This window comes from Heterodontus francisci, chromosome 1, assembly GCF_036365525.1.
Source record: "Heterodontus francisci isolate sHetFra1 chromosome 1, sHetFra1.hap1, whole genome shotgun sequence".
Lineage (NCBI taxonomy): Eukaryota > Metazoa > Chordata > Chondrichthyes > Heterodontiformes > Heterodontidae > Heterodontus > Heterodontus francisci.
Genome location: NC_090371.1, coordinates 228,112,190 through 228,138,646, shown reverse-complemented (window position 1 = coordinate 228,138,646; position 26,457 = coordinate 228,112,190). Strand labels below are relative to the sequence as shown.

General features: G+C 45.5%; 1 protein-coding gene across 1 annotated transcript in view; it reads left to right on the top strand.

The window, feature by feature from the left end:
- The window catches only part of ctso (cathepsin O), a 76,627-nt gene that overhangs the window by 45,179 nt on the left and 4,991 nt on the right, over positions 1-26,457 (top strand). Inside the window, exons 6-7 of the mRNA XM_068042012.1 lie at positions 2,619-2,782; positions 23,561-23,653. Of these exons, the coding sequence (XP_067898113.1) occupies positions 2,619-2,782; positions 23,561-23,653 (257 nt within the window). The remainder of the gene's footprint in view (positions 1-2,618; positions 2,783-23,560; positions 23,654-26,457) is intronic.

The following is a 26,457-nucleotide window of genomic DNA, read 5'->3' as shown; positions in this document are numbered from 1 at the left end:
GTCGTGTCTTACTAATTTGATTGAGTTTTTTGAGGAAGTGATGAAGATGATTGATGAGGGAAGGGCAGTGGATGTTGTCTCTATGGACTTTAGTAAAGCCTTTGACAAGGTCCCTCATGGCAGACTGGTGCAAAAGGTGAAGTCACACGGGATCAGAGGTGAGCTGGCAAGATGGATACAGAACTGACTCGGTCACAGAAGACAGAGGGTAACAGTGGATGGGTGTTTTTCTGAATGGAGGGATGTGATTAGTGGTGTTCCGCAGGGATCAGTGCTGGGACCTTTGCTGTTTGTAGTATATATAAATGATTTGGAGGAAAATGTAGCTGGTCTGATTAGTAAGTTTGCGGACCACACAAAGGTTGGTGGAGTTGTGGATAGTGATGAGGATTGCCAGACGATACAGCAGGATATAGATCGGTTGGAGACTTGGGCGGAGAAATGGCAGATGGAGTTTCATCCGGACAAATGTGAGGTAGTGCATTTTGGAAGGTCTAATACAGGTGGGAAATATACAGTAAATGGCAGAACCCTTAGGAGTATTGACAGGCAGAGAGATCTGGGCGTACAGGTCCACAGGTCACTGAAAGTGGCAACGCAGGTGGATAAGGTAGTCAAGAAGGCATTTGGCATGCTTGCCTTCATCGGTCGGGGCATAGAGTATAAAAATTGGCAAGTCATGTTGCAGCTGTACAGAACCTTAGTTAGGCCACATTTAGAATATTGCGCGCAATTCTGGTCGCCACACTACCAGAAGGACGTGGAGGCTTTGGAGAGGGTACAGAGGAGGTTTACCAGGATGTTGCCTGGTCTGGAGGGCATTAGCTATGAGGAGAGGTTGGATAAACTCGGATTGTTTTCACTGGAACGACGGAGGTGGAGGGGCGACATGATAGAGGTTTACAAAGTTATGAGTGGCATGGACAGAGTGGATAGTCAGAAGCTTTTTCCCAGGATGGAAGAGTCAGTTACTCGGGGACATAGGTTTAAGGTGCGAGGGGCAAAGTTTAGAGGGGATGTGCGAGGCAAGTTTTTTACACAGGGTGGTGAGTGCCTGGGAGGTGGTGGAAGCAGATACGATAGCGACGTTTAAGAGACATCTTGACAAATATATGAATAGGAAAGGAATAGAGGGAAATGGGCCCCGGAAGTGCAGAAGGTGTTAGTTTCGGCAGGCATCAAGATGGGCACAGGCTTGGAGGGCCGAATGGCCTGTTCCTGTGCTGTACTGTTCTTTGTTCTATATTGAGGGAAATACAAGCTGACTCTATGCAACCTATTATCTATTTGAAGTTGCTTTCGGGGAATTGTGTCTTTCAACCTCAAGCCTCTCTGTTGATCTACCCACTCCAGTGTCTTTTCATTAAGTGCATACTCCCATTCTTTATTTTTTTCCCAAATCTATCACATCACACTTAACCACGTTACCTTGTAGCTGGCCATTCCACTAATCTGTATCTGTTTTCCTGTTGTGCAATAATCGCTATGTAAAACCGGCACTCAAAGCTGAGTAAACAAAGAAAGAACTTGCATTTATGTAACACCTTTCACAACCTCAGGACATCCAAAGCACTTTATAGCCAGTGAAGAACTTTTGAAATGAAGTCGCTGTTGTGATGTAGGATTACACATCTAAGGGGGAATTTTCTGCTGGTGGTGGGGGTCTCGACGTTGGGGGAGACCAATGCCGAGATGCCCACGCCTCCTCTTTTCCGGAAGGCCTGCCAAATTTAGTGCCAATCAGGCATTTAACAGGACAGTGGCGGGCCTTCCATCGGATTTAGGACCCCGTCACTGGAAGTCCTGGCCTTGCAGAGCTGTCAGTCAGTCAGAGACCGACAGCTGCAGTGCCACTGCGGAGGCGTTGGATGCTCCTGTAGCTGCAGCAACCAGACACCGAGGAGCAGTGCTAGAACCAGGCTTAAGGTAGGTCTAGGGTGGGGGTCGTGGGGGAGGGGGGGTCGGCAGCAAGGGCAGGGGCTGTCCCTCAGCGGGCCGCACCCTTCCTGATGCCAGATCCCTTGTTTAGGCACTAAGTGCCTTTGAACGAGGGACCTCCCCTGCCCAACCCCCGGAGCTGATAAGCAGCACACATGGCTTTTCATGACGTGCTCCCATGTAGCGACAGGGCTGCCTGTCGCACGGGTATTTGCGGCTGCAGTGGGAGGAGACCCTTAATTGGGGGTTAACTACCCAGTTTGGGCCTCAATTGGCAGCGGGGCGGGAAGGCCATTCACAGGCCTTCCAGCCCCAGGCTAATTTTCGGTGGAGGCAGGATGGTGGTGGCCTTTCCCACCCCCACCACCTTCATACTCGATTTTATGCTCTGCCCAACTCCAAACCTGCCACAAAGGGGAGCATAATATTTCACTTCTAGTTTCAAAATTCCTGAAAAGTTCTGTTCTGCTTTTAAATCAATGTACAGGAGCTTACTGCAGCTGGGCAGATTAATATTTTTAAGAAATGGCAGCACTTAAGGGAACTCATCAAATTTAATGGATAGAATTTTGTTTTCTCCTATATAAAACAATGTACTAATTTGAAGCTTTTCTGTGATTTAGTTTTGTCTCAGTAAGTATTTGAAAACTCTTAACGTGTGCAAATATTTCTCTACGTAGATACAATGAAGATGATATGATGGAGAAGCTGTTGGAATGGGGACCCTTGGTGGCAGTCGTAGATGCAGTAAGCTGGCAGGACTACCTTGGTGGCATTATACAGCATCACTGCTCCCAAGAAAAATCAAACCATGCAGTAGTGATCACTGGTTATGACAAGACAGGTAAGTGATATGTAATTGGATTTTGGATGATCAGCCATGATCGTAATGAATAGCGGAGCAGGGCCGAATGGCCTACTCCTGCTCCTATTTTCTATGTTTAATTCCATAACTGAAATTCATAAACTTAATTTTATTGATATAGAACGATTTTGATTAAAACTTGCATTGCTCCCATTTAGATGTTGTCGTTTTAATTTAAAGTTAAGGTGTACTCCAAAGTTAGGTAAACAGTTAAGAACATTGCTAAGATACAGATCTTTTACACAGTAATGGCCTTCCTGTACAATTATGGGAAGTATATCATGTGAATTTCAGCAATGAAACCACGAACCCTGGTTTCTTCTTCATGCAAGTAAAGAGTATCCCCAGTTACATACAGAAACACAGGATTAACACACAATAAAAATCGGGATTCTGTTTTTAGAATCTGTGGGGGAGCTTTAAAATGGAGGAGCACATCGATTTTGTTGTGGGTGAGGAGTTAAAACTGGCAAAAATGCGAGCTTGTTGGGAAGCCAATTCCAACCCACCAACATCCGTAAATAATGCCAGTGAGTTAGGCTGCTTACGCATTAGTTCCTTTGGAAAAGCGTCTGCCAATTAACATATGCTAATCACTCAATCGGAGCGATATTTCAATTCACTTTCAAATTTACCAGCACACTTCTTTATTATTCGTTCTTGGGATGTGAGCGTCATTGCCCATCCCTAATTGCCCTTGAATTAAGTGGCTTGCTCAGCCATTTCAGTTGGTAGTTAAGAGTCAACCATATCTACGGATTTCCCAGGCTTCCTGAAACGCACCAGTGAAGGCAAGATGAGAACACAACAGCAATTGAGGGGGCTTAATCAATCACATGGAAATACTACAATAAATATTCAGTACTCACAGCTACTTTCTTACCTGCTCGTGGAAAATGGTTTGTTCACAGTATTTCTGCTGAGGGCTGACTTAATACATTTTGGAGGTTTTCCGAATTACAGCAGGATGGATGGCCCTATGATTGGACCTTGGATGAGGATCAATAACACCAGCACCAGCAGCCTGCTCTTGATACACCTGTAGGTTGACAGCAGAGAGGGCAGCAGAAGAGGGATGCAACTCACAGGAGGCACCACCCACGACACAGGGTTCGCAGGCAAAGGCTGAGTTCCCTTCACATGTACAAACAGTGGTGCTTCAGGTGGCTTAGGTTCTCGTGCCACAGACATCTGCGGGCTCCTAGAAGAGGACCCGTTGGCCATTGGACCAGCGGCTCTCAAAGCCAGCACCGCCCTCAACCTTTCAGCCTCAAGATCTTTCCAGGGTCCTGCCGGAGAAATATCCAGGATCCCACAGTCAGTGGCTCACAAATGCATGACAGGTGACTGGTGGCTTGTTTGCAGGTCAACTTTGCCTATGATGTGCCAGTCAGAAGGTATGGGCACTTGGCTTTGCAGCTCTGGCTGGCTTCCCATGGGTTTAGGGTGCCATTGACTGCACAGATATGGCAATCCAAGCAATCCCAGATCAACTAGGAGTATTCATCAACCACAAGCGTTGCCACTTCATCAATGCACGGCTTGTGTGCAATCAAAGTAAGATATTTATGCAGTTGTACGCGAGATTCCCGGGCATTTGCTCTGATGTTTTTGTTGCTTAATAGTCCAAGCTCCCTGATATATTTGCACCTGCAAGCACACTTAAGCGATGACTGCTTGGAGACAAGTGACACCCACTTCAAACCTGGCTTATGACACTCTTCAGAAACCTGACCAGTGAAGGCCAGAGGCACTAAAATGAAGGCTGTGTGACCACCAGATATGTGAGTGAACATTTGCCTAGACAGATCTGGCGGCACCCTTCAATGCATACCAGCCAAGTTGTCCAAAATGGTTGTGATAGGCTGCATTCTTTGGTTTGAACTTGCAGGAAAGCAAAAGCACACAGGTCAGATCCTCTTCAGATGATTCCAAGGAGGACAGGGGGAACATGAAGAAGGCAATGGAACAGGAGTAGGCCATTCAGCCCATCGAGCCTCCTCCGCCATTCAATACGATCATGGCTGATCATCCACATCAGTGCCTTTTTCCCACACTATTCTCATATCCCCTTATGTCTTCTGTATTTAGAAATCTATCAATCTCTGCTTTAAACATACTCAATGACTGAGCTTCCACAGCCCTCAGGAGTAGGGAATTCCAAAGATTCACAACCTTCTGAGTAAAGAAATTTCTCCTCATCTCTGTCCTAAGTGGCTACCCCCTTATTTTGAAATTGTGTCCCCTGGTTCGAGATTCCCCAACCAGGGGAAACATCTTATCTGCATCTACCCTGTCTATCCGCTTTAAGTATTTTATAGGTTTCAATGAGATCACCTGTTATTGTTCGAAATTCTAGAGAATACAGGCCCAGTTTCCCCAATCTCTCTTCATTGGACAGTCCTGCCATCCCAGGAACAAGTCTGGTGAACCTTCATTGCACTCCCTCTATGGCAATAATATCCTCCCTAAAGTAAAGGGGACCAAAACTGCACACACTACTCCAGGTGCAGTCTAACCAAGGTTCTATACAATTGAAGCAAGACTTCAATACTCCTGTACTCAAATCCTCTTGTGATAAAAGCTAACATACCATTATCCTTCTTAATTGCTTGCTGCACCTGCGTGTTAGCTTTCAGTGACTTATTGACAAGGACAACCAGATCCTTTTGTACATCCACACTTTCAAATCTCGAACCATTTAAGAAATACTCTGCACATCTGTTCCTCCTACCAAAGTGATAACCTCACATTTTTCCACTTTACATTCCATCTGCCACGTTCTTGCACACTCACTAAGTCTTTCCAAATCCCCTTGAAGCCGCTTTGTATCTTCCTCACAGATGTCAATAACCAGGGGACATAGATTTAAGGTAAGGGGCAGGAGGTTTAGAGGGGATTTGAGGAAAAACCTTTTCACCCTGAGTGTGGTTGGAATCTGGAACACACTGCCTGAAGGGGTGGTAGAGACAGGAACCTTTACAACATTTAAGAAGTATTTAGATGAGCACTTGAAACGTTATAGCATACAAGGCTATGGGCCAAGTGCTGAAAAATTGGATTAGAATAGATAGGTGCTTGATGGCCGGCATGGACACGATGGGCTGAAGGACCTGTTTCTGTGCTGGATAACTCTATGACTCTAACACACATTCCCACCCAGTTTTGTGTCATCCGCGAACTTGGAAATACTACATTTAGATTTAGATTTTAGATTTAGAGATACAGCACTGAAACAGGCCCTTCGGCCCACCGAGTCTGTGCCGACCATTAACCACCCATTTATACTAATCCTATACTAATCCCATATTCCTACCACATCCTCACCTGTCCCTATATTCCCCCACCACCTACCTATACTAGGGGAAATTTATAATGGCCAATTTACCTATCAACCTGCAAGTCTTTTGGCTGTGGGAGGAAACCAGAAAACCCAGAGGAAACCCACGCAGACACAGGGAGAACTTGCAAACTCCACACAGGCAGTACCCAGAATTGAACCCGGGTCGCTGGAGCTGTGAGGCTGCAGTGCTAACCGCTGCGCCACTGTGTCGCCCATTTGGTCTCCACATCCAAATCATTGATATATATAATGCAGCACCAGCTGTGTTTACATTGCTGACAACATTACCAGGGATGTCCTTATTAATGCAAGGTTCACGTCGGTTGCATCAGTGGACTGATGTCGGAAGTAACTGCAGCGGTCACTCTTCCTACCCCCACCCCCAATGCCACTGACACAAAACAATCCACAAACAACAAACCATTGATTGCACAACCCCAGCATTCATTCCCATCAGTGCATGTCTTCCATTCATCATCAAGTAAGTTCAAAGGCGGCTTGCCGCCCAGCAATCATAAGAAATAGGAGCAGGAGTAGGCCATTCGGCCCCTCGAGCCTGCTCTGATCTGATTGTGGCCTTTAACTCCACTTTCCTGCCTGCCCTCCATAACCCACAATTGCCTTGTAGATCAAAAATCTGTCTAACTCAGCCTTGAATATATTCAATGACCCAGTCTCCACTGATCGCTGGGGGAAAGAATTCCAAAGATTAACGATGCTCTGAGAGAAGAAATTCTCCTCAAAATCCTTCTCTTTGACTATCATTTTGCCACCTCACCCCAACCTCACCTTATCACTCTCAATTTCCTCACAGTGTCTGCAATTTCCCATCCTTCATGTAACACACTTTGAAACTACATTATATTACTGCACAGTAGGAGCACTTTAGAAATGGAAGCAACCAAGAATGAGAAAGATGGGGAAGTGATGCAAAAGAATAACTTTTATATATGAAAAGACATTGATTGTCCACTGCTATCCCTGCTACCACAATCTACTTTTTCTCACTTGTGATGTGAGAGATACCAGGTGAAAACCAAACAATTTTCCAACTTGTCCCACCAAAGTGCAAGTATCTGAGCATGACTGCGTGGTGCACAGGCAGAAGGAATCAACTTCTCTGAGTAATCATTGTCTGGGACACCCACTGAATTCTTCTGTACACATAAAGATCCTGTCAGAGTTGAAAGATATGAATTAGTACTGACACGGTAAGAATGTGGCAAGTTTTCATGATGATGATCATATTTCACTCGCTGTTGAAATCAAGTCAACATGACTGAGTGCCATATGACATGTCAGTTGCTGATATTTAATTGTGTCACTAGGTAGCAGGCAATTCCCTGCCTCCACATCTTGATGGCCAGGGATGCTAAAACTTCACTGATCTCCAGTGCCCCCTCCTCTGCACTTGTATTTGGCAAATTTGTGCAGGCCCACCTCCAGTTCTGTCCCTCTTTCTCGTGTTCTATGCGCTCTTCTCCTGCAGACCTATACATGACTGTAATGATAGGTTCACCTGATGGATGGAGTATATTTGCTGAGGGTTACTATGAAGGAAAGGCATGAAATTGCATAAGGATGATGGTGAGTGCAAGTGGTGGATGGATAGATGGGGATTTGAATGTCCATAGGAAGAGAAGGCTGGGTGTGCGTACAAGGTAAATAAGTGTAAGGAATGATGTGATGGAATAGGCTTCAGAAGGCAGAGTGAGGGGTTGGGTAAATCAAAACAGGAAATGCTAGGAATACTCAGCAGGTCAGGCAGCATCCATGGAGAGAGAAACAGAGCTAACCTTTCAGTATTTTTATTTTGACTTTGCCTAATCTCTACTGCCTGATTAACCTGAACTTTCCTTTTACTATTAGCATCCCGACCATTTGAAACCTTGGAACTTTTATTGTCCTATAGATATAATACATTCTGTGGAAGTTGAGCTTGAATAATTGATAGCCATACTACAGGAGGAACTGCAAATGTTACTCGTGATAGTGCCACCTTTATTATATAAAATTTCTGAACCCCGACCTCAAACTGGCCATTTCCAGTTTTAACGGGGGTGGCTTGTAAGGGTGGACAACCAACCCACTCTCAGGAGCTATGTAGGTCAGTAAAATCCTTTAAGGAAGCTGTGTGCCTCTGTTTGATTTTACTGGATTTTAATTTATAACCCATGAAGGTGAGGATTCCCCAGCTCAAGAATTCCAGCAGGTTAAAAGAGGCAAGAAGGGCTGGATGAATTAAGGAAATGCATTTACAGCACTGCTTATGGGCCAGAAGGAACAGGAGTGTTTCCCCCAGCCCCTCCCCCATCCCACCAGGCTGACTTCTTCACAGACCCTGTAATCGGATCCTGTGATGTCCCGCTCTCCCCACTCCCCAATCTCTGACTCACCCCACCCACCATGTTCGACTCCCCCAACTACCCCACCCCCCCACACCGCGATTCCAACTGCTCACCTCTCCATGTCTCATGCCCACCAACCCTTGTGATCGGCCCAACCACAACCAGCGATCACCTACTTACCGGGCATCCGCTTCCCGGCTGCATTCCTGCCGAATGGGAAGCCACGCTGTCAGTCTCTCAAGCTGTAAGGCGGGAAATCTGTTGAGAACATTTAAAAGATGTCTTGTATTTAACTTCCCATCTGGAAATCTTAACCCCGACATCCGATGACAACAACCCCACCTTACTCTCTTCACAGCCCCAAATAAATACTAGGGCTCAAAGTTCTCCATTTTAAAGTGCCATAAATCAAAATGGAGCACTTCTTTGCAATACAAAATCAATGATTATCACTTGACCACTTGACTCGAATATCAATAATTCTTATTCATGGTTTTAAAATGCTAATTTTAGTAAATAACATTATGCCAGTTTAAATGTACAGTTTTATGACTCATTGGTATTGCAATTTTTTTAATATTTGATTTATCTCTTAGTGTGAAAATATCACTAAGCATCAGGAAAATGTGTGCCCTACGCACTTAATTTCATTATTGGACAGGTTATGCAAACAACTGAGGAGAGAATCACATAATACAATGCTTTTGAGAATTGTCCAATTTTGAGTGCTTTTCTTGTCCTTAACTCTAATTTTAAAATGGAGTTTTTAAAGGGCTGGCCAAATTATGTTGAAGTGTAATAATAGAACTGCACATTTCCATTAGTTTTCACCAAAAATAAAATCCAGTTGCTTTTAAATCTAATGGCATTGAAATATTATTCAGAACCTTGGAGAAGGAGTCAGCCATTTAGCCCCTCGAGCCTGTTCCACTTTTCAGTGAAATCATGGCTGATGTGTGACTTAGTTCCGTATGGGCCTTTGCTTCATAACCTTTAGATTTTTGTGAACCAAAGATGGTATCAATCTTAGTTTAAATTTAACAACTGACTCAGCATCAATTGCCATTCGCGGGAAAGAATTCCAAACTTCTACCACCCTTTGCATGTAGAGGTGTTTCCTAATTTCACTCCTGAAAGCTCTGGCTCTAATTTTTAGACTATGCTCCCTCGTCCTAGGCTTCCCAACTAGCAGAAATAATTCCCCATAATATCTTAAAAACTTCGATCAAATCACCCCTAAACGTTCTAAATTTCAGGGAATACAATTCTAGATGTGTAATCGGTTCTCATAATTTAGCTCTTGGAGTCCAGTTATCATTCTGGCAAATCTACTCTGTACTCCCTCCAAGGCCAATATATTCTTCCTAAGGTGTGATGCCCAGAACTGCTCAGAGTGCTCCAGGTATGGTGTTATGGCCATGTTGTCTGATGTGGGTGGTTCCCACTGTTGAACTCCCACCTGACTACAGAAAGTGTGTTTTGTTATTGGGGTTTAACCCCTTTGTCAAATAAACAGACAGAGACAGGTTTTCTTGTAGGTTTAAAAACAGAAAATCAATTGTTGATTGATCAATACGCCTTATCCAGAAATTGTCGCAACCGCATCCACTCACGCATTCGTTCGCACGCACATACACACACGCACACGCACACAAACACAAGAGACAGAGAGGGAAAAGTGCGGGGAGGTCACAATAAACATGTTGAATTCTCTTGTAAATCGTGTTCTCATGGGTTGTAGGCCTGAGGTCATTGTAGATTTCTCTCTTGGTTGAAAGTTCAGTTGAAGACGGTGGATCACTTCTAGTTCACTGTTGTCTAGTGTAGATGTAGGATTCTACAGCAGGCCATGTGCCTTCTGGTTTGCTGGAAAACAAGCTGCAGGGTGTTGCTTTGTCTTCTCTCTCTCTCTCTCTCTCTGTTTTTGGAGTCTCTCTCTAGTCTGTCTTTTTTAAGGTAAAGCTGTGTTACTTCTCACTTACTGGTAGGAGACGCTCTGGACAAAGTCAATTTTTATAACTCCTCAGATTTAGTCCATAATTTGTATCATGGCACTTCTGGTGTGTGAGACAATGGTCTAACCAAGGCTTTGTATAGCCAAAGCATGATTTCTACCCACTTGTATTCTAGTACTCTAGATATAAAGGCCACCATTCCATTAACCTTTATGATTATTTTCTCTACCTGTTCATGACATTTTAATGATCTCTGTACGTGGAACACAAAGTCTCTTTGGACCTCCATTGTTTCTAGCTTTTCACCAATGTTCCCTGTAATCTGTGCACATGCGGCCGCACAGCAAACCAAAATGTACTGTGCAGGTCACTCACATGCTGTCTCCTTTCAGAAACCACACAGACGTGACTGCACAAAACAGTTAATGGTGTCAAACACTGAAATGTACAGGCCAGGCACAATGGAAAAAAATTTAAGTGATCATTGTTTTTCACCATTTTGAGAGTACCCTGTTCTATCATCTTTTGCTTCAAAGTGAATAACCTCACATCTGCCTACATTGAAATCCATTTTTTCATGTACTTAATCTATCAATGTAATGTTACACTTCCCTCTCTACTGCTTACAATGACGCTTATCTTTGTGTCATCGGCAAATTTGGATATGTGGCTTTCTATCCCATCATCTAAGTATTTAATAAATATGATGAATAGTTAAGTTCCCAACACAGATCATAGCAGGATACTATGAGGACCTCAAGAGATATGAACTCCCCAGACCAATTTAAAGAATTACACAATAAAAGATTTCACATTTTAAGACTTTTACTATAACTGAACTAAAAGTCAACATGAACTAAACAGTACTTAGCAGGTAGCTAATACACTAAATTACCGAGAAAGGTATTTCCCATTAACTTTTTAAAACACTTGAAAACCCCACACCACATCTATACGTTACACAGTGTACTCTTCGAGTCGGTAGCTTTGCAGTTAAAAGTCCCAATCCATAATAAAGTCAATATCCTCTTCACTCACTTCTTCCGAGCACAATCGACCTGGACATCCATTATTAAGGCAATCTCTGATGACTCTGTTGGTCATCTCCCCCGCAAACCTCGAGCCTTCAAACCTAGTTCAAATCTGAGCAGCCAATCAATGTTCTGAGAGCAATTGTTTGCTCTCTCTCTCTCTTCTGAGGCTGTGCAGCTCCTTCTGTTTTCTTCATGTCTTCCGTTCTTTTTTGCAGCCAGTCAAACTTCGGAAAGCCTGTTGAATTTATCCAGAATCAATAGTCAATAGTCATGTTCCTTTTAGAGTATTCAGAGTTCATAAGTCTGGCCATATCAAAATCACCTGGGCCATCCTTTGTTGCCTGGTGTTAGAAATTGCAACTCGAATTTGCATTTTTAGAGCCCCTGGCTTCCTGTTTATGATCCGAGAGTCTGGGAGGGCGAAACCCATTTTCTGTCAGGTGTTACAACCTTGCACTCTGCTTTCAAAAAGGTCTTTGATCAGTGTTCCTTGTTTGCATGATGACCAAGATCCCTGGCTTGTTTCCGGGCAGACTTGGTAGGAGGTCGCATGTCTCCTCTGACTCCCTATTACACTGCATTAAAAATCACATTTTTTAAAACATACTCATACTACAAAGTCCAGCGTTCATAACAATACCACTCGTCACATTCTGCTAATTAGAGTACTTGCCCATTATCCCGACACTCAGTCTCCTGCCACCGAGGTTCCCCAGGGGTCTGTATTAGGACCACTGCTTTTCTTGATCTACATTAATGATCTAGACTTGGGGGTGCAGGGCACAATTTCAAAATTTGCAAATGACACAAAACTTGGGAGTATTGTGAACTGTGAGGAGGATAGTGATAGATTTCAAAAGGACGTAGACAGACTGGTGGAATGGGTGGACACATGGCAGATGAAATTTCATGCAGAGAAATATGGTAGGAAAAATGAGGAGAGGCAATATAAAATAAAGGGCACAACCCTAAAGTGGGTGCAGGAACAGAGAAACCTGGTGGTGTGCACAAATTGTTGAAGGTGATGGGGCAGGCTGAGAAAGTGGTTAAAAAGCATTACGGGATCCTGGACTATATAAATAGAGGTATAGAGTGTTAAAGATATAACGAACCTTTATAAAACACTGGTTCAGCCTCAACTGGAGTATTGTCTCCAGTTCTGGGCATCACACTTTAGGAAGGATGTTTAGGTTTTAGAGAGGGTGCAGTAAAGATTTACGAGAATGGTTCCAGGGAGGAGGGACTTCAGTTGTGGATAGATTGGAGAAGCTGGAGTTGTTTTTCTTAGAGAAGGGAAAATTGAGAGGAGATTTGATATAGGCGTTCAACATCATGAGGGTCTAGGCAGAGTAGATCAAGAGAAACTGTTCCCATTGGCAGAAGGGTCAAAAACCAGAGGCCATCTATTTCAGGCAAAAGAACGAATCGTGACCTGAGGGAAAACGTTTTTACGCAGCATGTGGTTATGATTTGGAATGCAAGGGTGTTGGGGTGGAACTAGCTTCATTGCTCTTGCAGAGAGCTGGCATGGACAGGATGGGCTGATTGGCCTGGTTCAATACGGTAACCATTCTCTGATTACAGTTAATCCACCAGCAATGTTCTCACCTACCAAAGAACAGTACAGCACAGGAACAGGCCATTCAGCCCTCCAAGCCTGCGCCGATCTTGATGCCTGTCTAAACGAAAACCTTCTGCACTTCCGGGGACCATATCCCTCTATTCCCATCCTATTCATGTATTTGTCAAGATGCCTCTTAAACGTCGCTATTGTACCTGCTTCCACCACCTCCCCCGGCAGCAAGTTCCAGGCCCTCACCACCCTCTGTGTAAAGAACTTGCCACGCACATCCCCTCTAAACTTTGCCCCTCTCACCTTAAACCTAGTAAATGCCTCTTCTACCCTGGAAAAAAGCTTCTGACTATCCACTCTGTCCATGCCGCTCATAACCTTGTAAACCTCTATCATGTCGCCCCTCCACCTCCGTCATTCCAGTGAAAACAATCCGAGTTTATCCAACCTCTCCTCATAGCTAATGCCCTCCAGATCAGGCAACATCCTGGTAAACCTCTTCTGTACCCTCTCCAAAGCCTCCAATTCCTTCTGGTAGTGTGGCGACCAGAAATGCACACAATATTCTAAGTGTGGCCTAACTAAAGTTCTGTACAGCTGTAGCATGACTTGCCAATTTTTAAACTCTATGCCCCGACCGATGAAGGCAAGCATGCCGTATGCCTTCTTGACTACCTTATCCACCTGCGTTGCCACTTTCAGTGACCTGTGGACCTGTACGCCCAGATCTCTCTGCCTGTCAATACTCCAAAGGGTTCTGCCATTTACTGTATATTTCCCACCTGTATTAGATCTTCCAAAATGCACTACCTCACATTTGTCTGGATGAAACTCCATCTGCCATTTCTCCGCCCAAGTCTCCAACCGATCTATATCCTGCTGTATCGTCTGGCAATCCTCATCACTATCCACAACTCCACCAACCTTTGTGTGGTCCGCAAACTTACTAATCAGACCAGCTACAATTTCCTCCAAATCATTTATATATACTACAAACAGCCAAGGTCCCAGTACTGATCCCTGCGGAACACCACTAGTCACAGCCCTCCATTCAGAAAAGCACCCTTCCACTGATACCCTCTGTCTTCTATGACCAAGCCACTTCTGTATCCATCTTGCCAGCTCACCACTGATCCCGTGTGACTTCACCTTTTGTCCCAGTCTGCCATGAGGGACCTTGTCAAAGGCTTTACTGAAGTCCATATAGATAACATCCACTGTCCTTCCTTCATCAATCATCTTCGTCACTTCCTCAAAAAACTCAATCAAGTTAGTGAGACATGACCTCCCCTTCACAAAACCATGCTGCCTCTCGCTAATAAGTTCATTTGTTTCCAAATGGGAGTAAATCCTGTCCCAAAGAATCCTCTCCAATAATTTCCCTACCACTGACGTAAGGCTCACCGGCCTGTAATTTCCTGGATTATCCTTGCTACCCTTCTTAAACAAAGGAACAACACTGGCTGTTCTCCAGTCCTCTGTGACCTCACCTGTAGCCAATGAGGATAAAAAGATTTCTGTCAAGGCCCCAGCAATTTCTTCCCTTTCCTCCCTCAGTATTCTGGGGTAGATCCCATCAGGCCCTGGGGACTTATCTACCTTAATGCTTTGCAAGACGCCCAACACCACCTCCTTTTTGATAACGACATGACCTAGACTATCTACCCTCCCTTCCCGAGACTCATCATCCACCAAGTCTTTGGTGAATACTGATGCAAAGTACTCATTTAGTACTTCGCCCATTTCCTCTGGCTCCACACATAGATTCCCTCCTCTGTCCTTGAGTGGGCCAACCCTTTCCCTGGTTACCCTCTTGCTCTTTATATATGTATAAAAAGCCTTGGGATTCTCCTTAACACTGTTTGCCAATGACTTTTCTTGACCCCTTTTAGCCCTCCTGACTCCTTGCTTAAGTTCCTTCCTACTGTCTTCATATTCCTCAAGGGCTTCGTCTGTTCCCAGCCTTCTAGCCCTTACGAATGCTTTTTTCTTTTTGACTAGGCTCACAATATCCCGCGTTATCCAAGGTTCCCGAAACTCGCCAAACTTATCCTTCTTCCTCACAGAAACATGCTGGTCCTGGATTCTAATCAACTGACGTTTGAAAGACTCCCACATGTCAGATGTTGATTTACCATCAAACAGCCGCCCCCAATCTAAATTCTTCAGTTCCTGCCTAATATTGTTATAATTAGCCTTCCCCCAATTTTGCACCTTCAACCAAGGACTACTCTTATTCTTATCCACAGGTACCTTAAAACTTACGGAATTATGGTCACTGTTACTGAAATGCTTCCCGACTAAGACTTCGACCACTTGGCCGGGCTCATTCCCCAATACCAGGCCCCTTCCCTAGTTGAACTATCTACATATTGTTTCAAGAAGCTCTCCTAGATGCTTCTTACAAATTCTGCCCCATCCAAGCCCCTAGCACTAAGTGAGTCCCTGTTAATATAGGAGAAGTTAAAATCACCCACCACTACAACCCTGTTACCTTTACATCTTTCCAAAATCTGTCTACATATCTGCTTCTCTCCCTCCCGCTGGCTGTTGGGAGGCCTGTAGCAAACCCCCAACATCGTGACTGCACCCTTCCTATTCCTGAGCTCCACCCATGTTGCCTCGCTGCATGACCCCTCCGAGGTGTCCTCCCGCAGTCCAGCTGTGATATTCTCCTTAACCAGTAATGCACCCCTTTTACATCCCCCTCTATCCCGCCTGAAGCTTCTAAATCCTGGAACATTTAGCTGCCAATCCTGTCCTTCCCTCAACCAAGTCTCTGTAATAGCAACAACATCATATTTCCAAGTACTAATCCAAGCTCTAAGTTCATCTGCCTTACCTGTTATACTTCTCGCATTGAAACAAATGCACTTCAGACCACCAGTCCCGCTGTTCTCCGTAACATCTCCCTGCCTGCTCTTCCTCTTAGTCTTACTGGCCTTATTTACTAGTTCCCCCTCATTTATTTCACCTGCTGTCCTACTGCTCTGGTTCCCACCCCCCTGCCACACTAGTTTAAACCCTCCCGAGTGACGCTAGCAAACCTCGCAGCCAGGATATTTGTGCCCCTCCAGTTTAGATGCAACCCTCCTTTTTGTACAGGCCACTGTTACCGAAGAGATCCCAATGATCCATATATCTGAAACCCTCCCTCCTGCACCAACTGTTCAGCCACGTGTTTAGCTGTACTATCTTCCTATTTCTTGCCTCACTGGCATGTGGCACAGGGAGTAATCCCGAGAATACGATCCGAGAGGTCCTGTCTTTTATCTTTCTACCTAACTCCCTAAACTTCCCCTGCAGGACCTCGTCACTCTTCCTGCCTATGCCATTGGTACCGATGTGTACCACAACCTCTGGCTGTTCACCCTCCCCCTTCAGAATGGCCCCAGTCTGTTCAGAGACATCCTTGACCCTGGCACCAGGGAGGCAACATACCATTCTGGAGTCTCTTTCAACATCCAAAAAAACGCCTATCTATGCCCCTGACTATAGAGTCCCCTTTAACTATTGCTCTTCTGCGCATTGTCCCTCCCTGAACAACAGTGCCAGCCATGGTGCCACTGCTCTGGCTGCTTCCGTTGTTTTCCCCTGATAGGCCATCCCCCCAACAGTATCCAAAACGGTATACTTGTTAGAGAGGGGGATAGCCACAGGGGATTCCTGCACTGACTGCCTGCCCATTCTAGTGGTCACCCATCTATCTGCCTGCACCTTGGGTGTAGCCACTTCTCTAAAACTCCTGTCTATGAGGCTTTCTGCCACCTCCATGCTCCTAAGTGCATCCAATTGCTGCTCCAACCGATCCATGCGGTCTGTGAGGAGCTGCAACTGGGTACACTTCCTGCAGATGTCATCGTCCGGAACGCTGGAAGCATCACGGACCACCCACATCTCACAGGTGAAGCACTTTACCCCACTAACTGACATTTCTAGCACTAATTAATAAATTAATTTAAAATAAATAAATACTTATTAAAACCTACTTCCTTTTAAAATCTTGGGATGGAAACCATCTGATCCTGGGGGTTTGTGACTTTTTTGTGCCATTATTTTCTTTACTACTATTATTTTGTTTGCATTAATTTAGGTCCCTGACCCTGATTCAGTATTAGTTTCCTTGGGATATCTGGTATGCTGACCTCTGCCTCTACTGTAAATACTGATGCAAAGATATTATTCAGCATGTCTGCCTTTTCCTTATTTTCATTGACAGTATTTCCATTACCAGTTTTTCAGGGGCCCACATTGCTCCTGACCGCCCTGTTTTTCCTCAAGTAATTGTAATTTTCTTGTGTTGATTTTGATATCTCTTGCAAGTTTCTCTTCCTACTCCCTTTTGGTAGCTCTTACTATCTGTTTTGTCACCATTTGTTTTTCTTTGTATCTTTCTCATTCACCAGTATCTGTGTTATTTCTTGCATCTTGTCTGCTTTTTCTTTTGGTTTTTTGTTGTCTCATAGCTCTTTAGTTGTCCATAATTATTTTGGCAAGTAGAACTCTTGCCCCTTCGGGGTATAAACTGGTTCTGTATCACTTAAAATTCTTTTAAGAACACTCCCGTTGATCTTCTGTCATTTTACCGATTCACAGATTTGCCCAGTTTACTGTGCACAATCTCTGCCTCATTGCTTGAAGTCAGTCTTAGCTAAATCTAAAATCTTAGGGCAGTACTTTGAACTGATATTCTCAGTCGAAATATAGCGGGTTGGGAACCCATTGAAATCTGCAGCGGTCTTTGCTGTGGCTCTTTAACTGAGCATCCTGCTTCTATGTTTCTGACCAATCAGACGGAGTGAGCGGGTGATATATGCCAAATCTGTCAAAAAAAGGGACCCGGCAAGGGTCAAAGTGCTGAACTGGACATGGATTCCTGAGGCTACAGCAACTGCGGCGCAGTGGTTAGCACTGCAGCCTCACAGCTCCAGGGACCCGGGTTCGATTCTGGGTACTGCCTGTGTGGAGTTTGCAAGTTCTCCCTGTGTCTGCGTGGGTTTTCTCCGGGTGCTCCGGTTTCCTCCCACAAGCCAAAAGACTTGCAGGTTGATAGGTAAATTGGCCATTATAAATTGTCACTAGTATAGGTAGGTGGTAGGGAAATATAGGGACAGGTGGGGATGTTTGGTAGGAATATGGGATTAGTGTAGGATTAGTATAAATGGGTGGTTGATGGTCGGCACAGACTCGGTGGGCCGAAGGGCCTGTTTCAGTGCTGTATCTCTAATCTAATCTAATCTAAACTGCAGGAATGGAAACCGGGGGAGGCTGCGCCCTGACCCTCCAGTGGCAGATGCTCACTGATCCAGTAGGAAGGAGGTTTTGTTCTAGTAGGCTGCAAATGTGAGCAACAGCCTGCCATGGAAAGCCTGAGCCTCCTGAAGCACTGATACTCAGACATGTCGAGGGAGCTGATCCTCTGTCTGTAGACCCTGTGTTAGGGGGCTCGCCTCCTTGGCGCTGGATCTCTGTCCATCCCCTCAGCCCATTAGAGTGGCACATGGATGAGTAGAAGGCAGCTGGTGCTGCTGCTGGGGTTGCTCCTGCTACTCCTGTTGGTGTTGCTGTTGCTGCTCCTCTTGTTCCTCATCAGATGTCTAAGATAGAGCTACTTAAGCTGCTCCCATGCTGCAGTGAAAGCTGGCAGCAGGGAAGTGCAGATCAAGGTGAGTGAAGTGCAAGACAGGTGAACTGACTTACAAGACGTTTGCAATCAGCTGTCAAGCAGTAAATGAACACTCTCTGAGAAGCCGTGAGCAGCAGCCTTTCACCTGGCCATGGCTGGAGCTCTTCAGTTTCACTGTTCAAAGCCTTCCCAGTCTGTCAGCTTCACTGAAGAAGTGTTCCCCATGAGCAGTATGATCCTGGCGTGTTGCTGACAGCTTGGGAAATAGATGCAATGGCTGTTAAAGCCAGAATGCTCGGTTAAAACGGCAGTTAGTTACCTATTTGCATGTTAGAATTACCTACCCGAAAGCTCTCACTCACCTGCAATCTCGCCCAGCTGAAACCCAGAATTGGGCAGGATGATGTTGAGATCCCAACCTGACGTCACTTTAAGAGGATTTAATCCTCTGCACACATCCGAACCCACCTCCCCTTGGCAGTTAAGATTCTGCCCTGAGTAGCTGTTCCACATTTCTCACTTGCATACACTACATTGAACTCAATCATATTATGATGGCTATCAGATAAATTTTCATGCACTGTTAATCTGTTAACTAAACCTGTCTCGTTGTTCATTACTGAATCTAATATGGCATCCACCTTGTTGGCTGTAAGACCTATTATTGCAGAAAACTATCCTGGACACTCTCAAGAAATTCACGATCTTTCTGACATGTGCTAGCCCACTTATCCCAATCTATACGAAAGTTAAAATCCTTCATTAAAACCACTGTGTGTTTATTAGATGCTGGTATAATCTGTGCATTTATGCAGTCTACCATTTCACAGCTGCCACCAGGGGGCCTATACACAACTCCCACAACATTGTTAAATGCTTTCTATTTCTTAATTCTACCCACAAAGTCTCCACTGCCTGCTTACCTCTCATTGTATCCTCTCTTATCATTGAAGTGACTTCATTCTTAATCACTAAAGATACTCCTCCCTCTATCATTTTTCCTATCAATCCTGTAGCCCATATAACTTGGTATATTTAATTTCCAGTCCTGACCAGCTTGCAGCCATGTCTCAATAATGGCTTCTATATCATACCCTCTAAGTTGACTTTGCACCCGCAATTCATTTCATTTGTTCCTTATACTCTAAACAGTTATATAAAGAATATTTATTTGGGCCACACACCCTAACCTGTGCTTCTGCTCTAATATTTTACTCTCATGTTTCTTATGTATTCCTCCTGGTTTAATTACTTTACATCATTTAGTTTTCCCTTTACCTGTGGCGCCTAAAGCACAATTTTTGACTGTTATTCTACTCTCTCCCCTTTTGTTTGTTTTTGAACTACTGTTTATACTACCTTTTCTGCCTGACCTCCACCGCCACCACCACCCACCCCCCCTCCCCCCACCAACAACTTACTAGTTTAAAGCCCTGGTGACCACCCTATTTACCCTTTCCACTAAGACCCTGGGTTCAGTTGGTTCAGGTGGAGCCCGTCCAAACAGAAGTTCCTTCCTGCCTCAGTTTTGGTAGCAGTGTCTCATGAATTGGAACCCCTCTTTCCCACCTGACTGCTTCAGCCATGTGTTCACCTCCACAATCTGCTTCTCCCTATGCTAATTTGTACATAGCTCAGGGAATAATCCAGAGATTTTAACCCTTGAGGTCCTATCCTTTAATCTAGCTCCTAGTTCCTGGTACTCTCCAAACAGGACTTCTTGACTACACTTCCCTATGTGTTCACCTCAACATGGACCATAATAACTGGATCTTCGCCCTCCCTCTCCAATGTCCTTTCAAGCCATTCGAGATGCCCCTCACACTGTCACCAGGAAGGCAACATACTATGTAAGACTGCTGACTAGGTCAGCATTTATTGCCCATCTCTGATTGCCCTGAGAAGGTGGCGGTGAGTTGCCTTCTTGAACCGCTGCACTACTTGGCGTGTAGGTACACCTGCAGTGCTGTTAGGAAGGGAGTTCCAGGATTTTGACCCTGCGACAGTGAAGGAATGGTGATATAGTCCAAGTCAGGATGGTGTGTGGCTTGGAGGGGAACTTGCAGGCGGTGGTGTTCCAATGCATCTTCTGTCCTTGTCCTTCTAGCTGGTAGAGGTTGCGAGTTTGGAAGGTGCTGTCGAAGGAGCCTTGGTGAGTCGCTGCAGTGCATCTTGTAGATGGTACACACTGCTGCCACTGTGCATTAGTGGTGAAGGGAGTGAATGTTGAAGGTGGTAGATGGGGTGCTTTGTCCTGGATGGTGTCGAGCTTCTTGAATGTTGTTGGAGCTGCACTCATCCAGGCAAGTGGAGAGTATTCCATCACACTCCTGACTTATGCCTTGTAGATGGTGGACGGGCATTGGGGAGTCAGGAGGTTAATTACTTGCCATAGAATTCCAGATCTGTTCTTGTAGCCACATGTGGCTGGTCCAGTTCAGTTTCTGGTCAATGGTGATCCCCAGGATGTTGATAGTGGGGGATTCAGCGATTGTAATGCCATTGAATGTCAAAGGGAGATGGTTAGATTCTCTCTTGTTTGAGATGGTCATTGCCTGGCACTTGTGTGGCACGAATGTTACTTGCCACTTATCAGTCCAAGACTGGATATTGTCCAGGTCTTGCTGTATGTGGACAAGGGCTGTTTCAGTATCTGAGGAGTTGCGAATGGTGCTAAACATTGTGCAATCATCAGCAAACATCCCCACTTCTGACCTTATGATGGAGCAAAGGTCATTGATGAAACAGCTGAAGATGGTTGGGTCCAGGGCACTACCCTGAGGAACTCCTGCAGTGATGTTCTGGGACTGAGATGGCCTCCAACAACCACAATGATCTTCCTTTGTGCTAGGTATGACTCCAACCAGCAGAGAATTTTCCTCCTAATTCCCATTGACTCCAGTTTTCCTTGATGCCATACTCGGTCAAATGCTGCCTTGATGTCAAGGGCAGTCACTCTTACCTTACCTCTGGAGGTCAGCTCTTTTGTCCATGTTTGGACCAAGGCTGTAATGAGGTCAGAAGCTGAGTGGCCCTGGTGGAACCCAAACTGAGCATCAGTGAGCAGGTTATTGCTGGGCAAGTGCTGCTTCATAGCACTGTTGATGACCCCTTCCATCACTTGGCGGATGATCGGGAGTAGATTGATCGGGTGGGAATTGGCCAGGTTGGATTTGCCCTGCTTTTTGTGCACAGGATATACCCTGGACAATTTTCCATATTGTCAGGTAGATGTCAGTGTTGGAGCAGTACTGGAACAGCTTGGCTAGGGGAACGGCAATTTCTCGAGCACAAGTCTTCAGTACTACGAGCGGAATATTGTCAAAGGCCCATAGCCTTTGCAGTATCCAGTACCTTGAGCCATTTCTTGATATCACATGCAGTGAATCGGATTGGCTGAAGACTAGCATCTGTGATGCTGGGGCATCAGGTAGGAGGCCAAGATGGATCATCCACTCGGCACCTCTGGCTAAAGATGGATGCAAATACTTCAGCCTTGTCTTTTGCATTGATGTGCTGGACACCCACATCCTGAGGATGGGGATACTTGTGCAGTCTCCTCCTCCTGTCAGTTGTTTAATTGTCCACCACCATTCACAACTGGATGTGGCAGGACTGCAGAGCTTAGATCTAATCCGTTGTTTGTGGGATCGCTTAGCTCTGTCTATTGCATGTTGCTTCCGCTGTTTGGCGTGCAAGTAACCCTGTGTTGTAGCTTCACCAGGCTGACACCTCATTTTGAAGTATGCCTGGTGCCCTCCTACAATCTTCATTGAACCAGGGTTGGTCCCCCGGCTTGATGGTAATGGTAGAGTGGAGGATATGCCGAGCCATGAGGTTACAGATTGTGGTTGAATACAATTCTGCTGCTGCTGATACCCCACAGCACTTCATAGATGCCCAGTTTTGCATTGCTAGATCTGTTCAAAATCTATCCTATTTAGCACAGTGATAGTGCTATACAACACGATGGTGGGTACGCTCAATGTGAAGAAGGGACTTTGTCTCAAACACAGACAGTGCAGTGGTCACTTCTGCCAATACTGTGATGGGCAGATGCATCTTTGACAGGTGAGGACAAGGTCTAGTAGGCTTTCCCTCTTGTTGGTTCCTTCACCACCTGCCACAAACCCAGTCTGGCAACTATGTCCTTTAGGACTCGGCCAGCTCAGACAGTAGTGATGCTACCGAGCCACTCTTGGTGATGGACATTGAAGTACCCTACCCAGAGTACATTTTGTGTCCTTGCTACCCTCAGTGTTTCTTCCAGTTGGTGTTCAACATGAAGAAGCACTGATTCATCAGCTGAAGGGAGGGCAGTAGGTGGTAATCGGCAGGAGGTTTCCTTACCTATGTTTGAGCTGATGCCATGCGACTTGATCCTACTTACAAAGGGTGCTATCTGTCCTCCTAATTATTGAATTCCCAACAATTACCACATTACACTTGCCCTCCTCCTCCCCACTTTGGACATCCTCCTGCTCCAAGGTGCCACTCTCACCAAATTCCTTTTTCTGGTGTACTCTTTTCACAACCACTCTGTGCAGTCCTGTGCTCCCAAAGCAAGAGTCAGTGTTTACAGAAAGCCCATCCTGGGGAATGACAGGTACAAATCTCGCAATTTTCCAATCATTACTTTGTGTCACATAATCAGTTACATCAAAGTATCTTTTTTCGGCCCTGTCTTGAAAACCTCCGAAATGAAGTTAGAGACAAGCATAGTGTTCAATGTAGAAACAATCTCATAGGTTCTACTCTGAAGGTGTTTGATCTGTCCTACATTGGTTGATACCAGTGGTCTCTGATATTGATATTCCATGAAGCAAGTTGGGCAAGTATGAAATAACTAACATATGACCCTTTTTTTCTTGAATATAGGTGATATTCCTTACTGGATTGTCCGGAATTCATGGGGAACCAAATGGGGAATTGATGGCTATGTACACGTCAAAATAGGAAAGAATGTTTGTGGTGAGTATTCTGTGCAGTGTATAGTTCATTAAAAAGAAAATGTCATTCATTTGGGGAAAGAACGTTGATAAATTTTTGTACTCAAGACAAGGACTGTCAGAATACAATATTTACATATTTCAGTGCTAAATTTTCCTCCTTATTCAGTTTCCAAAACTGCATCAGAATCATGCTGATACCCAGCAGTGCCACCTTGTTAAGACCCAGTCCAAATTTCCTCCTCCTACATCATTACATGTTCATGGTGAAATTGCAGTTCTACTGAAGACCACAATTGGGAGTTCATTTCACAAGAAAGCCAGGTGCCAAAGCACTGTTGAACAAGCATTAGTACTCGAAAGAGCCAAGACCTGATTTTCTTCTTTCTGTGTCTGAGGCTGGTTGTTCCTCATGTCACCAAGCTCACAAATTAAAGACTTCATTTGATGCCTGTGATCCGCTGAAGGGTATCCCAGCTATTTGGCCCTGTGGGAAAGAGACCCATGAAGGGCATGTGGTAGGCCTAGTGAAAGTAGGTGACCTTTGCAATGAATGGAGCCCCCACATAGCTACTGCCTGCTGGAAAAAGTTCAGTGAACTTTCCAGGGCAATCATGGTAACAGAAGGCAGTCATGCCTTGTAACAGATAGATTATTGGTTTTAAGTTCCATATAGCAGACCTCTGCCCCTCTGCTCTGATGAAAAAAGAGGAAGATCATGCGTCTTACAACAGAGAACCGGGCTAATAAGGCATCTTACGTGACTTCTGGCCCACCATCATCTTTTCAGAGCAATCAATTGATGGGAAGTGAATGCCGGCCTTGCAAATGATGTCCACATGCCAAGAATGAATTCGAAAAACACATGGGGCCGGATTTTCAAAGTTGAGGCAGGAACTGCCTCCTGTGGGAAGCTGATTCAGATTGCAATTTTCAATTGGGAAATCCTTAATTGGTATGGAGACGGGTTTCCTGCCCTCTTATAGCCATTGGAATTGAAAATGGCAGTGTTTCAGATCAAGTGTGGGGCTCATGTAGACTTCCAGAGCAGCCATCACTGAAGCTGCTGGTTATCCTGAGGGAAAGATATGCCTTCCATAACACCAAAAGGAAGCGCCTTGTCACAGGGGAGCTGGAGGCCTGGCAGTAGAGACAGGCCAGACTCTCAGCTCATCAATGCCCACCTGGATCTAATGCTGCAGGCCATGAGGGAGAGAAAGGAGCTCCTTTTCCCAGAGGGTGGCAGGAGGAGGCCACCTCATCGTGCAGGAGGAGCACCTCTCTATTCAGTGTTATCCTTCTCCGCCCCCTCTTCCTCCTCCTCTCTCTTATCTTCTGCTGCTTCCCTGATGAGCTGACTCCTTCCAGGGCCTCACTATCCTCAAGGTCCACCCCTCTCTGGAGGGCCATGTCAGGAGATCGCAGCAGACCACCACAATGACCATGACCCTTGCAGGAGGGTTACTGAGGATGCCACCCAACTGATTCAGGTGCCAGATTCCCATCCTCAGAAACCCAGTGGCCTGCTTAATGTTTCACCTGCTGAGCAGGTGGCATTGGTTGTATCGCCTCTGTGCCTCAGAATGGGGTTCCCGTAAAAGGGTCAGTAGGCATCTCTTCAAGGGCGGCACAGTGGCGCAGTGGTTAGCACCGCAGCCTCACAGCTCCAGGGACCCAGGTTCGATTCTGGGTACTGCCTGTGCAGAGTTTGCAAGTTCTCCCTGTGTCTGCGTGGGTTTTCGCCGGGTGCTCCGATTTCCTCCCACAGCCAAAGACTTGCAGGTGGTAGGTAAATTGGCCATTGTAAATTGCCCCTAGTGTAGGTAGGTGATAGGGAATATGGGATTACTGTAGGGTTAGTATAAATGGGTGGTTGTTGGTCGGCACAGACTCGGTGGGCCGAAGGGCCTGTTTCAGTGCTGTATCTCTAAATAAAAAATAAAATAAGGGATTTCACTTGTCCCCTTGGATCCATCCACACATTTTGGGGGATGGAGTGAAGGTCCAAGGCAGCCTGGACTGGCAGGGGATGCAGGAGCCATGGCAGCTGCCAGGAAAGCGAACGCATGCATGGAGGAAGCTCTTGTTGTGATCGCTGACGAGATGGACGTTGAATGAGTTTAAGTTCTTCCAGTTGATGGATCTCACTGGCTAGTCACTGGGTGCCTTGATGGTCATATGGGTACAACTGATAATGCCCTGCAACTGAAGGAATCCATTGATGGCATCAAACCCCAATGCCCTCTGTGCCAGCGCAGGCCCATCTGAAAAGGGCATCTGTCACCTGCCTGATGGCCAAATGAGATGCTGACTGTGAGATGCTGCCTAGATCCACAGTTGGTCCCTGGTTCAGGGTGTCTGAGATCTTGACGGTTGCAGGAAGGGGATTGCCATGGGGGCCATGAGGCCTCAGGTCATTGTGGATCTTAGAACACAGGACCGAGACCATCTGCCTGTGTAGGTGCAGGCTCCTACAGCATTGCCACTCTAATTTGCAGGTAGCTGACTCTTGGGCTGTACACTCAATGACTTGGGTAGCACTTTCCTCTGCTTGCAGCCCCTGCTGTGCTACTCTGGTATCCAGCTGTCCAGGAGGTTGCATCTGCCACAATTCATCCTGGCTGCTCTGTCCCATGTGAGAGTAGCCTGTTCTCATCTGACCTCCATCAGCTGGGCCTTGAACACTCAACAGGCCTTCCTGTGCCAACCTGAGCTGCCACTGTGATTCCAGTGGGCTCACTTCCCTATCTGGTTTCATGGCACTCTTCAATGTAACATTTAACTCTTCCAGCTTCAACAGTATCCACACTGAGACACATCTGAGAC